The following is a 16,435-nucleotide window of genomic DNA, read 5'->3' on the forward strand; positions in this document are numbered from 1 at the left end:
TTTCACAATAGAAAACTGTTGGTGGAACAAACAAAGAACAGTTTGCTTTCACTGATGCCAAGCCAACAGAAAAGCTAACAAGCTAGTTTTTGTACAGGAAGTTAAGCTGAAATGAGGCCCCAGAATTTATGAAGAGCAGGGCGTTAAAAACACACATGTATGTTCTGATCATTAGGAGTCTACAGTTTTGCTTTACAGCTAACTGAAGTCTCGATGTTATCATCATGCTTGTTGGCAACAGCACTCTGGATAGCCGAGCACATTAGCTTTTTGCCAAGAACAAACTCTGCACATGATCACAATTTACATACAGTTCACAGACTGTTACTTCAAAGCTCTTGCCAAGACTCATGATGGTTCTCATGTGCTACGAAATCATCTGCAGTGGAGAATGAATGAAAGAGGAAACTCCTCATCCATGCAGCTCTGTATCTTAACGCATTGGAAAAAGGTAACTGCGCTACAGGAGTGATTCTCAACCAGATGTGCTTTTACCCCAGGGGCTACTTCTGCAGTTACAATGAAGGCTGTGGAAAAAAAAAACAACAACTGTGGAGCAGCTCAGCTGATTTGACAGGAGGAAAATAAACACAAAAATGTGGTTATGAATTGAGAAGCTGCTCTTTACTGCATTAAATGATCAGCTACAATAAACCAAACCTTGAGTGAAAAGGTTTCTATAAGACATGGATAAGTTTTACAAAAAACATCCAAGTGGTAGCAGAGCAAATGCACACGGGTGGTGTTAATGACGGAGTAATCTCTGCAGTAGAACAAGGTGTTGTTTGTTCCTCAAATGCACAAAAACCTAAGCAGTGACATTGAGGGAGGTGGACCAGTGATTTGCAGCTGCTGAAAAGCCACCACCATACACTTCAAATCTATGGGATGGCTCTGGGGAAATACTGCATTCTGTTTGACTTGCTTATGGATGATCATGACGAATCATAATGAGGTTGGCTGAAAGGTAAATATGTAAATAAGTTTCTTCCTCAGTGAAACAATAAACCTTCCTTTGTCTTCCTTTGTGCTTAGAACAAAATAAAGATGAGTAGGAGTAAGGCAAGGCAAGTTTACTCATATACAGTAGCACCTTTCAGCAATACACACATAAAAGGCATTAAGAGAAACTTATGATTATGCCTGGTGGGTATACACATCCATGATACAGAAGCAAGTAAAGACCGTCATGTCTACTGATGGGTTTTGGAACCACGCTGGCCCCATATAGGCCTGTGCCCGATAGGCAAATTCAGTAATCCACTATATCCACTACTACTAAAGGTAATTCTCTCAAAGATCATACAAGTGGCAATGAGGAAAAAATACAAAACTTAAACAGAAGTGATGTAGAGTGGATCATTTTCTAAACTTGAATTCTATTTACCGAGAATACACTGCACTGCTCTAAGTATAAACATAATGCATTGTAGTTTATACCTCGGTAAATCCTAGAGTCATACAAGGCTAAAACGATGATTGTGACTTAACTTCATTCTATCAGCTGTCTTATTTGACTTTGCTTCTGCCCTGAATGTCTGTATTTCAGGAAACATTAGATGTTTTGATCACTTGTAGGTGACATTACTGTAAATACTTCTGCTTATGGAAAACTGCATGTGCTTTTGTTGGAGGAAAAAAGGTCCAAGGTCCGGGCCAGAGACTAAGTCTACACCTCTTCACCAAACACTTAACTTTTACAAAAATGCCTGTACTCAATCATATATAGTTGCTTCTTAGGTGGATTCTCCACCTATTTTCCTTCTAAGTGAACCATTTAACGCCTTGGGAACAATGGTGTCCAGCCCCGTGTGGAATTCCCCAAACCAGGTGTCCAGAAGCCCCTCGTCCAATCTAAACCTAAGGCCCTCGTCTATCCTCAGGCTGGGCCTCGCTCCCAGGGCCTTCAGACCATTTTTTTTTTAAACTTTATTCCCTCCAGGTTCCATCTTTAACAATCCTACTTCAGTAAAGGCTAGTTCACATACAAATCTAACCTCAGTTGTGAGTATAGTTATTCCATTGGATTATATAAATTTAACATTCAGTATATTTATAATGCATAGTATATTTTAGTGAGAATTTACTACAACACTTTCAGATGTTAACACTACACAGTTAAGGGACAAAATTTCATGAACTGCTTTGGAAACTACATTATGCTCATCCAAGACACTTTACAGGCATAGTGAAACTACTCTACCCTTCATCTGATGATATATCTGCCTGGGACCCCCCCCCCCCCCCCCCCCCTTCTATAAGTCATGCAGGAACAACAATGGCAAGAACAAAAAAATCTCTAATGGTGACTGCATACTGGGACCCTCAGTGTAGTCTGCAATATGCTGGAAAGGGACAAAAGGAGGGCATTTTAATGGTTTAACAGGCTGGCCCTGTAAGGACATAGGGGGAGGGGAGGGAGTCTCTGCCTGGACTGATCAGCCTCTCTAACTATAATTACAGCCCAGTTCTTCACATGCCTGGATTTTTACCACTTTTTCCTCCTCCAGACCCGGCCACAGCTAATCAGTGTTTGAGCTCCCTGCAGCCTGAATATTATGGACTGAAATGGTGCTAAAACACTTCATAACTCAGCTCAGACCTTAGGGAATAGCATTATGGGTGTGGCAAGAAGGCAGATGAGAAAAATCTTGGTTCCTGTGAGCCGAGCCTCATTATCATATCTTTCCTGTAACATTACCCATCCCTTGGGTTACTTTAAATGTGATCGTAGTGCACAAACATTGCTATATGCTTTCTTGCTGTCATCCATGAAGACGGAGAGACTTCACTGTAGTGGATGCATTATTAAAGCCTGGCCTTATTGTGTTGTCATCCTTTAAATAGGCTATACAGTTACCAGACCATATATTCCTGGGTGACCCTGTTTGGCTCTGCTGCTGCAGGACATACATAGTCATTCTATAAAATAGTATATGAGGGGTAAAAATGGCAGAGAGGACAAGAAACAGAGGTTAAAACAGAATGGGGGATAATCCAGACCAGTTTAAAGGTGGAGGAAGAGATGGTAGGATGAAGATCAGGCAGGTCTAAAGCCCTTTTTCGCCAGGGAGGGCAATGGAGGCCAGGGTGTCGCCTGCAGCTGCTGTGGCCTCTTGACCTGCTGGGGGAATGGATGAGGCTGCTCCCAGCTTGTTTTTTACACATTGACTGATCCACTGTTGCAGCGCAAAATAATCCACAGTGTAAGCTTCTTATCGACAGCACAATTTTGTGAAAAAGGAAGCACTAGAGCAGATTATTTGCAATTTGTCCTGTGACCAGCCCCCACACTACATAACACAGTCTTGTTTATTTATCTTTCCACCAGTAATGATATAAAATAGTTGCACTGAGGAGAATGGTCACTGAGTTTTGCATCATAATGGCTATATGTCAGATGATTAGGGATACCACTAATAATTATTTTAAGTACAAATTAATTTGATGATTATTTTCTGGTTTAATCAATTAGTCATGAAATGCTGAAAAAAACTGATAAATGTCCATTGAAATATAATTTTGTCCAGCCAACAGTCCATACCCAAAGTATTCAAGTTACCAAATCAAACACTTAGACACCCACAAAAATATTTACCTTTTAGGCGCTGGAACCAGTGAATTTTTGACCAAAATTATGAATAATTTATTAAAATAGCTGCAGATTATTTTTCTTTTGCTCAACCGATCAATTAATTGACAAGTCCCTTCAGCTCTACAGTTGCTATTACAGCAGTAGAATTATATTGTTCAGACTGAACGAAAAAGAAAAGAAATTAATTAAAAAAAGGAAATAAATAAATAAATAAATCAGGCTGCATTTTAAGCGCTAAGAGTAAGGAATCATCTGATTGGTGCATACTTGTAGGCTCGTGTAACTGGACCTGAGAGTGTGTGTCTACTGAGTTTGTGTGTCTTGAGTGTCTTCTTAAAATCCACGTGTCTCAGCCATGGCCCTGTTTAGCTCCTCTGACATACAAATACGACTCAAACTGCAATTCCCATAATGCTTCTGAAGAAACAAGACGCTGTGACGTCACTAACAAGCTCATCGACTCATGGTTGTTGTAGTTTACAAATGGCTACATTGGCTTCTTTCTAAATAATATTAAAGCCGCTTGCTAATGTTTGCTCAGCTCATCGCTTGGCAAATATTTCTTTTTATATATATCTACATTAAAATACTTGAAGAATGTATTTGTTCTCCAATGATACACAGAAAAACTGCACCAGCCTCTACGACTCCCATCCACCCCAGTGATGTGGCGCATGCGCGCTGCACAGCGGTAGGCTTGTGTGTGGAGAGTAGTCACGTGGAGACGGTAGAGTCCACCTCGGTTCTGTCCAAACAGAACGTGAGCTGTTAGCAGTCTGACTGTTGGAGCGCCGCTCGGTGCTAAACCGATTCATGTTGTTTTTTTAGCCTCCCGTCCCTTTAAACTAGACTATTTTATCGAAGAATGAGTGATAACGATGATATCGAAGTCGATAGTGACGTGAGTATGACCACTTTTCGCTTTTTATGGATGTTATTTTGCTAGCTGGCGATTTAGCTGAACTAGCTTCTCAGCTAGCGTTAGCTACCAGTAGGCTGGCTAGCTTTGCTTTTCTGTGATAAGTATGTTTGTCGGGATTCTAGTTAAATGATAAGCAACTCTAGCTTTTCTTGATTCTGAGCATTGTTTATCTGCTAAATTATTTTACTCTCTAGTGACCTCAGCGAAACAGTAAGATTTGCTGAACAATTATGGCTACAATTGTACTTTTTGTTCTGTTTCTTTGCAGGAAGAATCACCGAGATATCACTCTGTGGTGCGTAATGCTGGGGGGATTTGTCCAGTGTCGAAAAATGTCTCACTGTTGTTGCAAAGTTAATTTATCCATAATAGTATGCCATTGTTTTTTTCTTGGTATATTATCGATTGGTAAAATTGCACTGTGGAGGTTGATGTCACTTCAAACAGAATGTGAAAGTGCTGCTTTCTGCCAACATATATTTATCAAATTTATATTTGTGCACGGCAACTTTCCGTCATTTTCTACAGCGCTGAACTAGTTATCCATGCATTTCTAATTGTGCAGCGATTGTTCCTCGGTATCAGCGTTAGTAGTGCATTGCAGGGTATCCCCCATCCTGTGTGTACGCGGCCATAGGAGGACGGTGACACGACATCTATATTTAGACCAAAGCTTTATCCAGCTACAAAGGCTTTTTGTTGCATGTTTATTATTTTTTTCCGGTTAATACAAAGATTTTTGTGCGAGGTGGCAGCTGGTTAGTCGTTCCGAGTCGTTTTCCCCCGGCGTTGCACTTCACACCACGGGGGATTCCGCTCATGATTTGCAAATTACACATCTAGGTCATCTCGGTAAAGAACGACCGTTTACATTTTATACTGCATCCACGGTGAGGATGCAGACGAAAAGGAAAGGTGTAGAGGTTGTTGCATGTGTAGAGGAGCGGTGGCCGCGCCTGCATCTCGGACAAGCCTTCGTGTCAGGAAGGGGTGCTGCGGGATGTTTCCCTGTGTTGCAGCCAGTGATTAGAGCCATCTTCTCTCTACAGGCCACTAAAGGGCTGGCAGCCTAAATGAATGACGTATAGCTGCATCGCATACCGGCGAGAAAAACACCCTGCACACTTGGTTAATGCACAGGCTGCACAACACGACGTCTTGCGTCTAATCGGATTGTCAAAATTGAAATGCAGAAAATCATTTAGGGATTTAGCGTTAAATTATAGAATATACATTAGTGATGTAAAGATAGAAAAAAGCTTTAATGCTGTTGCCCTCCAACAGACCTCAGACCTTTTGCTTCAAGACAGACATCAGCTCAGTTGCAGAGCCACGTGAGAGACTAGAACCCGATTTCAGTTCAGTTAGCGTCATTTAACTTGATTACAGAGCAATAAACATAAATATGTATGTCCTGAGAGCTGTTTGTGCTTCCATCTCTGCACATCTTGTCCTGAATGAGAATGTGGCCCTAAAATCTGCACATAAACAAATAATAAGATTTTGCTTATAGATATTTCTGTTTTTAAAAATTGTGATTTAATATCTGTAAATTAGACCACATCCCTTTATTTGTGGTCTGCATTACAAACAAAATTGAACCAACAATAAAAACAAACTTGTTTTGATAAAATCAGACCAAAGACTAAACTTTGAAGTAAATGTATGTAGTTTATATATATATTTTTTTAAATCAATTTTGCTCCCATTTATTAAGCTATTACATTAGCAGTATACTTGACACTACTCAAATACCAAATTTATTAAAGCTGTTATTTAATTTTCACTCCACAACTACTCAGCTCACCTAGATTGTTTATTGATTATGTAGAAAACAACTGTTGGTCTTTCATGAACAGCAACGCCCATTGTTTCGTATATCAAAATTGATATAAAGTGGTGTTTCTTGTTCCACAAAACCATGTTTGGCCAGGCATTTTTACCAACGGTGGCTACGGAGAGCCTATAAACCAGGCAGCAGCCAAGATTTCTCTTTTGTGGTTTTGGCAACTTGCAGAATTAACGTTAATTAGCTTCAGCTGAGTAAATTTACTACCAACAGTAGTCATTACAGCTGGGGAAATCAGCAGCAACCAGCTTTAACTTTCACTGGCTACAGCTGGTTAAGACACTGCTGATAATGTGAGTTATAATTAAAAATCGCAGCTCTTAAATTCCAGAACTTGCATCTAAGATATAAAGGTGAAAAATGATTTAACCTTGCATGCAAATAAGCAAATAATATTTTTAAACTGTGAGTGCAGTGTGGCAGACATTGAATAGGTTTCCAAACATAGATAGCGGGTCTGTTGTCTGGAGATACAGTGTGTCTTAGGGTGAGATAAGAGACTGACCGTCGAGTCGCATTGGGCGCTGAGCACCAAAGGCTTAACAGATAATATGCATTATGTCATATATTAGGCCTGAATATAGAAGTAAAACAATTAATTGTTTGACGGAAAAACTTTATCGGCAACCGTTTTGATAATCCCTACTTAATCTTTTAAGTAAAGCTGGCGAAACTCCATGCGCTTATATTCTCAAATATGAGGATTTGCTGCTTTTCTCTGTTCTATATCATTGTAAATCGTTAGTCGGACAAAACGAGACATCTGAATATGTTGCCATGCACTCTGAGAACTTGTGATGGATGTTTTTTTTTTACTATTTACTCTCAATTTATAGACCAAACAATTAACTAAGAAAATAATTACTATTAGTTTAAGTGAGAATAAGAATTGTGGTATTTGCAGCTCTGAGTATAGCATCTCATTCACCCACAGGAGCGTCTGGTTTATTGGCGTTTCTACTGTTGTTAGTGCAAGAAGGGTTTCCATGTTCTCCACCAGCCTGAGAGAAGTGTAGGCTTTCATGCAGAGAATGTGAGATGACCATCAGTAGCCGGGAAGCTGCAGCTACCAGCTCTTCCACTCCGCACCTGGAGCAGTTATGTAATGTGTCATGGGCAGGTATGAATAGAAGTGAGAGAGCAGCTCAGCTGGCATGTCGTAGGCAGCCAGCAAAAGGTATCGGTTTTATGATGAACTGATAATGGTTGCACTTAGGTAATTGGACACCTGTTTTTGTGGTGCCTGTTGTGCTTAACAACTTAGATAGTATGTGCCATATAGCTAGGAAGGCACCACAACATGTCTGAGTACATTATATTATATAACCATATATATATATTTTGAAATCAAAACTAACAAACATAGTAATGTTAAAGAGTTTGGGTTTTTTTTATTAGCAGAGGTGGTTAGCCATGCTGATCTTGATTAATCCTGCCTTTGCGATCAGTTCAGTTTGTAGATGTTGGCTGAAGTAGCAGCCATGCCCAAAAAATATGTAGTCTTGCCTGTGTGAAACAGAACCTCTGCCCTTTTCCATAGAAAACCATACTTGGTTTTATAAAAATGTACAAATCTTCCAGCTTTGTGTGATTATTGGATGGTTTTACACAGAAAAGCTTATTTTAATTGGGATGTAGTAAGATTGTTGCAAAGTAGCAAATAGCCAAGTTTTTATTTAAATCACCTGAGGCACTTAATGTCTAGTGATTGTATATGGAGCAGCTCCATAGAGTCCTGCTTGAGTATGTCCTTGCGTCTTAATTAACTTTCACTGATTAATGATGAAAAAAGGTGTTCTTCAAAGAGTTAGTTAAGCTGATGCTCTCACACGTCTAAAATGTTTTGTGAGCACTGCGTGTCATCAGACTTTCTATACACGACTTGAAAATGTAAATGTTTTATGCTAAATGCAACTTTGACATGAATAACTCCACAACAAAAGCAAAGTCATTCAAGGTATTCAAGGTTGTAATTGTCTCTCCCACACTTGCGGGGTAAGAAAATCGGCCACATGAACGATACTGAACGCCCTTGTCTATTCACAGAAACCATGCATGTGAAAATGGCTGTTTGACTTGTAATTGCACATACCACCAATAACAGTCATATATTTGTTTAGGCAAGGGTTAATAGAAGGAGTGCAGTCACGCCTCTCGGTGGCTGTTTGTATGATACAGGGAGGTCCTGGTGGATTTGTGTCTCCTGGATGGTTTGTTGCTTTTGTGCTTCTGTCACCATGCCAGCCACACGAATCACAAGACTGGCATTGTGGGTAATGTGTAGTGAATTTTAAATAGTGGTTTTTATTACTGTTTCAGTTTCGTGTTCTGTTGTTTTTTAACATTAAATTGCTAACCAATAGACCAGTCAGTCACATCAGCTGAGTGTTTTTCTTCTATATGGTTCAAAGGGTACTTGAGTACACACCAAACACATTGTCCCTCCCACCAGACATATGACACACTGAGGGCTTGTTTTAACCTGCGTGCTGTCTCACTTGCGGCTACTTTGGTTTTTGTTTTGATCCATGGACAAAATGAGTCAGATGATACCAGGTCACACGACTTCTACTGTCTCCCGTCAGCCTGATGCCATGGCGTGAGCACTTGCATCACTCTGCTGTTTTGTTGCTAATATTTGAATCAGGCCTTTGGTTTGTTGGAGGCGTATGAAGCGAGATGATCAGTCGTTGCTATACAGGATCTGATTGGATGTTGCACTTGATGTCTCAGCTTGATGACAGTGTGGATTAGTCCAGAATCAGATGTGATTGGAGGCTGTGTGATGGTTTGGCCTAAAAACAGGTTAAACTACAGGCAGCAAACTGATCTCCTGCCTGGCTCTGGTCATGTGATTATGGCAGCCATCTTATGCCTTTACAGTCTAATTAGAATGCAAATGTGCTGTTGAAATATGCAGCCTGTTAGATGCTGCTTCTGTTGCTGCTGAGTTATTTTAAAAACTTGACAGTAGACATGAGAAATGTGGAGTTTGATTCAGCACAGCAGCCTGAAATTATCCATGAATTTGGCCCTGTGCAGGGGAGGTCATATGATTAAAGCTGTGTAATGTAGAAAGCACAGGGCACACTAGAGAAGACAAATGCTCAGTACAGAAAACAAACACTAAACAGCACTGAACTACATTTTTCTGCTTTTAAACCCTGAATCTTAAGCTACAAAAAGCAAATCTCTAACAATACCTTCATAAATCTACATTTCACAAGGCCTTTGTTGGTCACTGCGCTGTTTTAATTCAATCGGTCAGTGTAATCCTCATTCAGGATCTGAGTGTCTTGACCTTGACCTGGTCATGGTTAAATGGCCAGATAATCCAGCAACTGCTAGTGAGGAGAATTGAACTCCAGAGTAGTCTTTTCTTGCACTCGGTCCTTTTTACAGTGAGGCTCCTGGAGGTTATCGAGTAGTTGACTGTCGTGATGACAGAAAAATTAATCAGTTTAATCATTTATGCCTACCAAGGTGGTTGATTTCGGTTTTATTTGTCTCTTAGCAGGATATCCCAACTACATGAGGGGTTTTAGTGAAATTTGGTGCTCACACAGTTATGCCAAAGAATGTGATTAGTTTTTGGTTTGGCTCTTATGATGGAGGAATTTCTCAACACTGTGAGATAAGGCATTGTAGAACATTTGTTTTTTACATTAACTATTGCACTTGAAAGTGTGTTGTCTGTGATCATTTCAATTTATTTTGATTGTGCAGCCTTGGTGGAGATGCACACTCTGAGTGCTCTCTAGTTTCTCAAGCAAATATACAGAATATTTGCAAGTTGTACTTTCACAAATGTAAGGATTTGCCTGATCTTGTCATTTTCATATGAGTGGGGAGATTTTGGTAACGTGTATCTTTTTGTCGAGCTTATACTTAGAAAGTTTCAGTTTTCCGATGTGCTTCTGAAAGTGAATTTTCACTCACTAGCTGGCAGCCACAACTAAAATACACCAATATTTAAAGCAAGATGATTATATTTTCCATCTTGGTTGTTTAGCTGACTGACTGACCTCAGGAGGTCTGTGCCAAAACAGTGTGTCCAAATTGGGGTCTGACATGTCAGTCACTGTTTTTTTTTTTTTTTTTTAAGGACCCATGATAGTTGTTAAGACCGGATGTCCTCTTTAAAGCTCAGGTTTTATTTTTAAAGCTAATTAAATGCTGCTCAGTTTTTATCTACATTAGTTTAACTCTTTATCAGCAAAGGTTTGGTTGATATTGCAGTTGCTCTTAGTTTAATTTAAAATACCCCAACAGAGAGTAATAACATTAAGGATGAGCTTCTGTTGATATTAAACAGACAGAAGTTGGTGTTACATTGGTATGTCATCTGTAGCTAGAACAATTGATTGATTGATAGACAGAAAATTGAATTTTTTTTTTGTTTTGCACATTTATTTGTGTTTCTCTGTCATATATGAATTTAAAGTGAATATCATTGCGTTTTGGAGTGCTGGTTAGACAGAACAGGAAATTTGAAGATGTTGCTTTGAGCATTAGGTGTCAGTATTTTATTATAGGTAAAGCAATTAATTAACAAAATGATCAGCAGATTGATTAATAATGAAATTAATCATTAGTTAGAGCTCTGATGTCATCTTGTTGATGTCGGCCTCTTATTAAAAATCAGGTACTAGGTAGTCGTCGTTGTTCACCTCATATGATGGATAGAAACACATTTTGAATATATGGTTTGAATAATAATTACTGCACAGAATCAAAAGCACAGTGACAGTGTTGTTCTTGTCGTACAGGCAGAGTGGGACTTGGCAGCAGAGTGGTTTGTGTAGGTTTGACCATGGACGGCTGGACACAAACTGTCCTCTACCCACGCTGCTCTGCTGCCAGGCTGAAGGCCTTGTGACTCTTCTCATTGCAGGCAGACAAACGGGCACACCACAATGCGCTGGAGCGCAAGCGTAGGGACCACATCAAAGACAGCTTTCACAGCCTCCGGGACTCTGTGCCCGCCCTGCAGGGAGAAAAGGTTGGTAAAGCTCAAACTGTAAGTTCTCCATGCACACGATCACACTCATTTTCTACTTGTATTTTTTCATTGTTTGCTAAAATGTGAAGTGTAATATGTCTGTTTGTGTTTAACATGAAATGTACTGTTCAGAATATTTAGGGATGAGAGCATTTTTACCATGAGGTTGTTTTTAATGATTTCTTGACGCAGATGTCTTCACTTGCTTAATGTGTGCGTGTCAGTGGAGGGAAACAGTTGAAGGGACTGGGAGGAGGGCAGATGGTGGAAGAGTGCAGATTGGCAGCAGCAAGACAGTGATGCAGTCTAAATACTTGGACCAGCGTCAGGAAGTTATTATGAGGAAATTTTGTTGCTCTCTTCCTGTTTTGACATCCATGACATTGAGAGCATTTGGAGTGGGTTCAGTAACTGGGCACAGTGTTTTATTTTCCCCTAAAAGACCAGTTCAAGACTCACATGCAGCGTGAAGGGCGGGGGCTCATGAGATGCTGTGAGGGATGTTTGCTCATAATTTGTATGAAGTGTTTGGTTACAGCTGCCTCAGTACTCGACCCCCACCCCTCTCCCATGACCATACTGATATTATAGCTCTGTTTTAAAGTGCAGTATTGTTTCTTGTGAGAGGAAGCAGAGTAGAAACAATGAACATCAGGGCTGGGTATGAAACCTGAACACTACTGAACTACTACTGTCTGTAGCACTGAGTATCGAAAACTGCCAAGCACTAAAAATAACCTGGCATTTAATTTCTGGTCAGATTCTTGCTCATGTTTGCTGAGTCTTTGATGAGTTAGTTTCTGATTTGACAGTTTTTGACTCTTTATTCAGGCAATGTCTTTGTGTGGTAATTGTTTAGGTAAAAGGTTTCTTTTGTTCAAATGAAGGCAAGGTTTTTTTTTATGGAATAATGTTTGTTTGTCGATGTAAAGTATCGTTTTCCACAAGGAGATTGTTTAGCTGAGGCGGTAAGCCACGTAGGTCCTGACTCATCTCGTTTCATGATCAGTTTAGTTTGGAGTTGGCAGTCAGAACAGTAGTCACAGTCATTAAATACAGTAACTGAAGCTGAAACGAGAAGTCAATGGAAATTATTTGGCAACAGTTTTGAGAGATGATTAAGCTGAATTTGAAGAAAAAAATGCCAAAAATGTAAAAGTTACAACTTCTCAAATGTAAATATTTTCTGGGTTTATTCCTTTTCTATAATATTAAATGGAATATCTTTGGGTTTTTAGGCAGTTCAGATAAAACAATCAATTACATTATGTCAGCTGAGCCTTGGAAAAGTTGTGATGAATATTTACTCTTTCTGACCTTCTTACAGTCTAAACCAATTACCAAAGAGAATAATTGGCAGATGAATCAATAAAGAAAACAATGAGGGAGACTCGAAGAATGCAGACCTCTGCCAAGGCCAATGTTAAACAAAAGAAAAATGATTCCTGTTCCATCTGTCCAACAAGTTTGGTGCAAATCGGTTCAACACTTTTTGCTTAATGGTACTGACAAACAAACAGACATGGGTGAAAACACAACCTCCTTGGCAGAAGTAATAATGCAATGCAGCTTAAGTGTCTAGTCATAGTCTCCTGCTAGTTTTCCTCACAAGTTAATTCTTGATTCTGTAAAATTGTCAGAGCTTTTCATGATGGAGGTGGACTTTGTTTTAGTTGACAAGAATTGACATTAGTATCTGAAAATGACCCAGCCCTAATGAGTAGAAAACTCAGTTTAATCTGAAGTCAGTGTTTGACTACACCAAGTAGATCATGGACCCTAAAGAGGCATAATGGCAAAGCTGAGTCAATAAGGGATCTTGCTAATGTTTGTTAAATAAAGTGTGTTGTCCTTGAAGATTATGGAGCTGATTGCAGCCACTAACAGGATGCAGCAGTACTTTTGTTTGCTGTAATCGAGGCAAGCACTGACGGTACTGTCAGGGTTATGACCTAGCCCATGGATGTCAGACTGAAGTGCTAGAGGATTTTGAGAGGTTAAGAGGAGGCAAGCTGTGTTGTCCTAGATTTCTCTGTAGTCTCCTGCAGTCGTTGGAGTCTGCGGTGTGTCGGCCTCAGGGCCAGTCTGTGTAGCATAATTACATGAGCATAAGTTTTTGTGTTAGAAATGTGATAAGGATTCTGTATACTTGCGTCATTGCTTCAATTTTTGCATGTGTCACTAACAGCAGTCTACCAAACAGGCGTCTCGAGCTCAAATCCTAGACAAAGCCACAGAGTACATCCAGTACATGAGGCGGAAAAATCACACACACCAGCAGGACATCGACGACCTGAAGAGGCAGAATGCGCTGCTGGAGCAGCAAGGTAACAACACTGCTGGATTTCACACTGTTTCACTACCGTTTTCTCTTTAGACTGGGGGAGATTTTGAGTGATTATACCTATAATTTGTTTTCAAAACATATTTTCAATGAGACTTTACCCGCAGCAGCTGATATGTGTTGAGTGAAAGAGGGGGAGGACAAGGAAATGCAAATGCTCCAACATCATGTTTGTTTTGATAGCATGTTGTAGTGATAGAGGAGAACACGCATGAATGGTTTGAGAACATGTTGTCCCAATCTTGCAATCAAACCGCAGACAAAATAGACCTTAAGCCTGTTCCTACTGTCAGATAGTCTCTGCCGTACTTAGTTCTCAGTCAGTTTCTTTTTGTCATTATTACATGTTTCTTGGGTTTTCTGTCAATACTTTTAAGACAAATTGGTATCTACTGCCGCATTGGACAGAGAATTTTGACCAAACAAAAAAAGTTTATTTCATGGCCTACGGTACAATTTAAATATGTTAATTATGAACATTTATCACCCTTGATGAAAAGACCCTGGGAACATATGTCAGGCTTTTAGAAAAAATAACAAAACCCTCTATGAGAAAATACACTGAGTAAATGATAATAGTGTAACAGAGGCTGGATGGAAAGTGGAGTATGACCTAAGTTATCTGTACGGGTCTAGTTACACCAGAATGTGGTACAGCAAAATTCAACTGCACGTCTTAGGTGGTGGTGTTGGTTTTGGCAAGTTTTTGTTTATAGCAAAGCGGGAAAGAGGAAGAAATATCTGATGTTGCTTCCCACTCAGTCAAACAGGGTAAATGGATGGTGAGACACAGATTATGTCGTGGCTTCAACCATTTTGGATTCTGCGGTTATCTGTATTTCTGAACGCACTATTATGAATGTTTATAAATGTTTGGCGGCACAGATTTCCTGGTTTGACTGAGCTCTGTAAGGATAGCTAAGTAGTGTGTCCCCAGCCTGATTTTATTGTATTTTTTTCTCTCTCATTTGAAATCCTGTTGTTTTGCTTCCTCGCCTCCTTCCTGCTTTCATGTTTCTCATGTGTGCTCACGCAGTCCGTGCTCTGGAGAAGGTGAAGGGCTCCGCTCAGCTCCAGACCAGCTACTCGTCGTCTGACAGCAGCCTCTACACCAACCCCAAAGGCAGCGCAGTGTCTGCGTTTGACGGAGGCTCTGACTCCAGCTCCGAGTCAGAGGCCGATGAGCCGCCCAACAGGAAGAAGCTGCGCGTGGAGGCCAGCTAGAAAGCCGAGCAGCTACAACCTGGCCAAGGTCGAGGTGGCGGAGCACAAGGGAGGGTGAGAGGAAACGCAGCCTTCAAAGCTCTCGAGGCTCATCAAACCCTCCCCCCTCATGCCAACAACCACCACCCCCGGCCTCCCTCACCGACGTCCTCGTTCTCTCTCCTCCATCTCTGGGTGGGCTCGCACTGGAGACTCATGACCCCTCAAACCTCCTCACACCGCCATCACAATTGTCTCTCTTTCCACCCGATCTCCGCGAACAAGAGGGAGGAAGTCAGCAGGGTGGAAGACGACTGCTTCAATACATCTAGAGAGCTTCAGGTTTTTTCCCCTTCCCATCCCTCTCTCCCTTTTCTCTGGTTCTGCGTCATTGGTATTTCCCCCCTAGCAATGTCAACAATCCAAAACCCAAAAAGAGGCAGCTTGGCTACTTAAGGACTTGATGCTTTTTTGTACCCTCAATAAAGCCCCTCCTCCTACCCGGGTTGTTTTTGGGGGGTGGGAGGGTGCGCCAGGCGTACTCTTTCAAGCACTGCTATATTATATATTTTTGTTTCTTTGGTTTTTTTTTTGTTTTGTTTTGTTTTAATTTTGTTATTCTTGATAAAAACCTGTTTAGAATTTACACACACACACACCTAGATAAATGGTCCTGGATAAGAAGTTTACCTTTTTAAAATAAAATGAAAAAAACATTTGTAGCTTACTTTTTCCACTAAAGAATGTGAAGACGCTTTGAAGCAAATGTTAAAGTGATACCCACCTCAGGCCCACTGGATTGCAGATGTTTTCTGCCTGACACATTTGTTAACACAAGATTAAAAAAAGAAAAAAGAAAACATGACTCCTTTGTTGAAATTGATGTTTTGAAGGAGAATATTCCTAAACTTGTATCGTATTTTGTCCTTTAGCTTGAAGTAGTGAATGACTTTAGGTGGCTGAATACGTTAGGCATCTCGTTTTATATATTATAAAAAGCATTGATTGGATGTTTTCAAGTTCAAAAATATGTTATGCATTTTGTAGTAATCTCACAAGTCATGGGAAAATGCCAATTTGTCACTTGTAGTTTTCCTTAAGGGTATGAAAATAGGTATTGAATGTCAAAAGGTAGCTCCCGTCTTTTTGCAGTACAAGGAAGCGAAATAAGTCCCTGTCAATGTGTTGTGCTTTACACAGTAAAAATCATTGTTGCTGAATCCCCCAAGGAAAAAAGGAAGCATTTTTGCGTGTCTAGGAAACGTGTGTGTATGTATATTGTTTCCATTTTATTTCCATTTAGGAGGATATAATTAGTGTAATAGGTCTTTGTTTGTCCGATTCCATTCCATGGAAATTACAAGTATGTTGTACATACTGCCAACAATTGTCTTGCAAGTTGAGGCCTACCTTTACTATGAGACTATAAAATAAACTATTTTATCCTTTAACATGCACTGTGTGTTTTCTTTAGCTGTCAGACCAAAGGGTTAAAATCTGCTGCAGTAAATTTAATGATG

General features: G+C 40.1%; 1 protein-coding gene across 8 annotated transcripts; it reads left to right on the forward strand.

The window, feature by feature from the left end:
• The first annotated feature begins 4,328 nt into the window (after nt 1-4,328).
• max (myc associated factor X) lies at nt 4,329-16,366 on the forward strand. Of its 8 annotated transcripts, none has more exons than XM_023415007.2 (5): nt 4,329-4,496; nt 4,786-4,812; nt 11,261-11,386; nt 13,557-13,695; nt 14,749-16,366. In XM_023415007.2, the coding sequence occupies exons 1-5, from the start codon at nt 4,461-4,463 to the stop codon at nt 14,934-14,936; spliced, it is 516 nt and encodes a 171-aa protein (XP_023270775.1). In that variant the 5' UTR covers nt 4,329-4,460; the 3' UTR covers nt 14,937-16,366. The 8 variants fall into 8 exon arrangements, with proteins under 8 accessions (XP_023270775.1, XP_023270776.1, XP_023270777.1 ...); XM_023415008.2 differs by having other exon boundaries at nt 13,572-13,695; XM_023415009.2 differs by having other exon boundaries at nt 4,330-4,496; nt 11,261-11,368.
• The last annotated feature ends 69 nt before the right edge of the window (nt 16,367-16,435 follow it).

This window comes from Seriola lalandi, unplaced genomic scaffold, assembly GCF_002814215.2.
Source record: "Seriola lalandi dorsalis isolate HSWRI2012SDOR001 ecotype SW California unplaced genomic scaffold, Sedor1 jcf7180002054544, whole genome shotgun sequence".
In the NCBI taxonomy this organism is placed as follows: Eukaryota; Metazoa; Chordata; class Actinopteri; order Carangiformes; family Carangidae; genus Seriola; species Seriola lalandi.

Bases quoted from the DNA above. Each gene is read 5' to 3' on its own strand.
- max (XM_023415007.2), top strand. From the start codon at position 4,461: ATGAGTGATAACGATGATATCGAAGTCGATAGTGAC. The intron at 4,497-4,785 runs GTGAGTATGACC...GTTTCTTTGCAG, and splicing joins ATATCGAAGTCGATAGTGAC to GAAGAATCACCGAGATATCA. The intron at 13,696-14,748 runs GTAACAACACTG...GTGCTCACGCAG, and splicing joins TGCGCTGCTGGAGCAGCAAG to TCCGTGCTCTGGAGAAGGTG.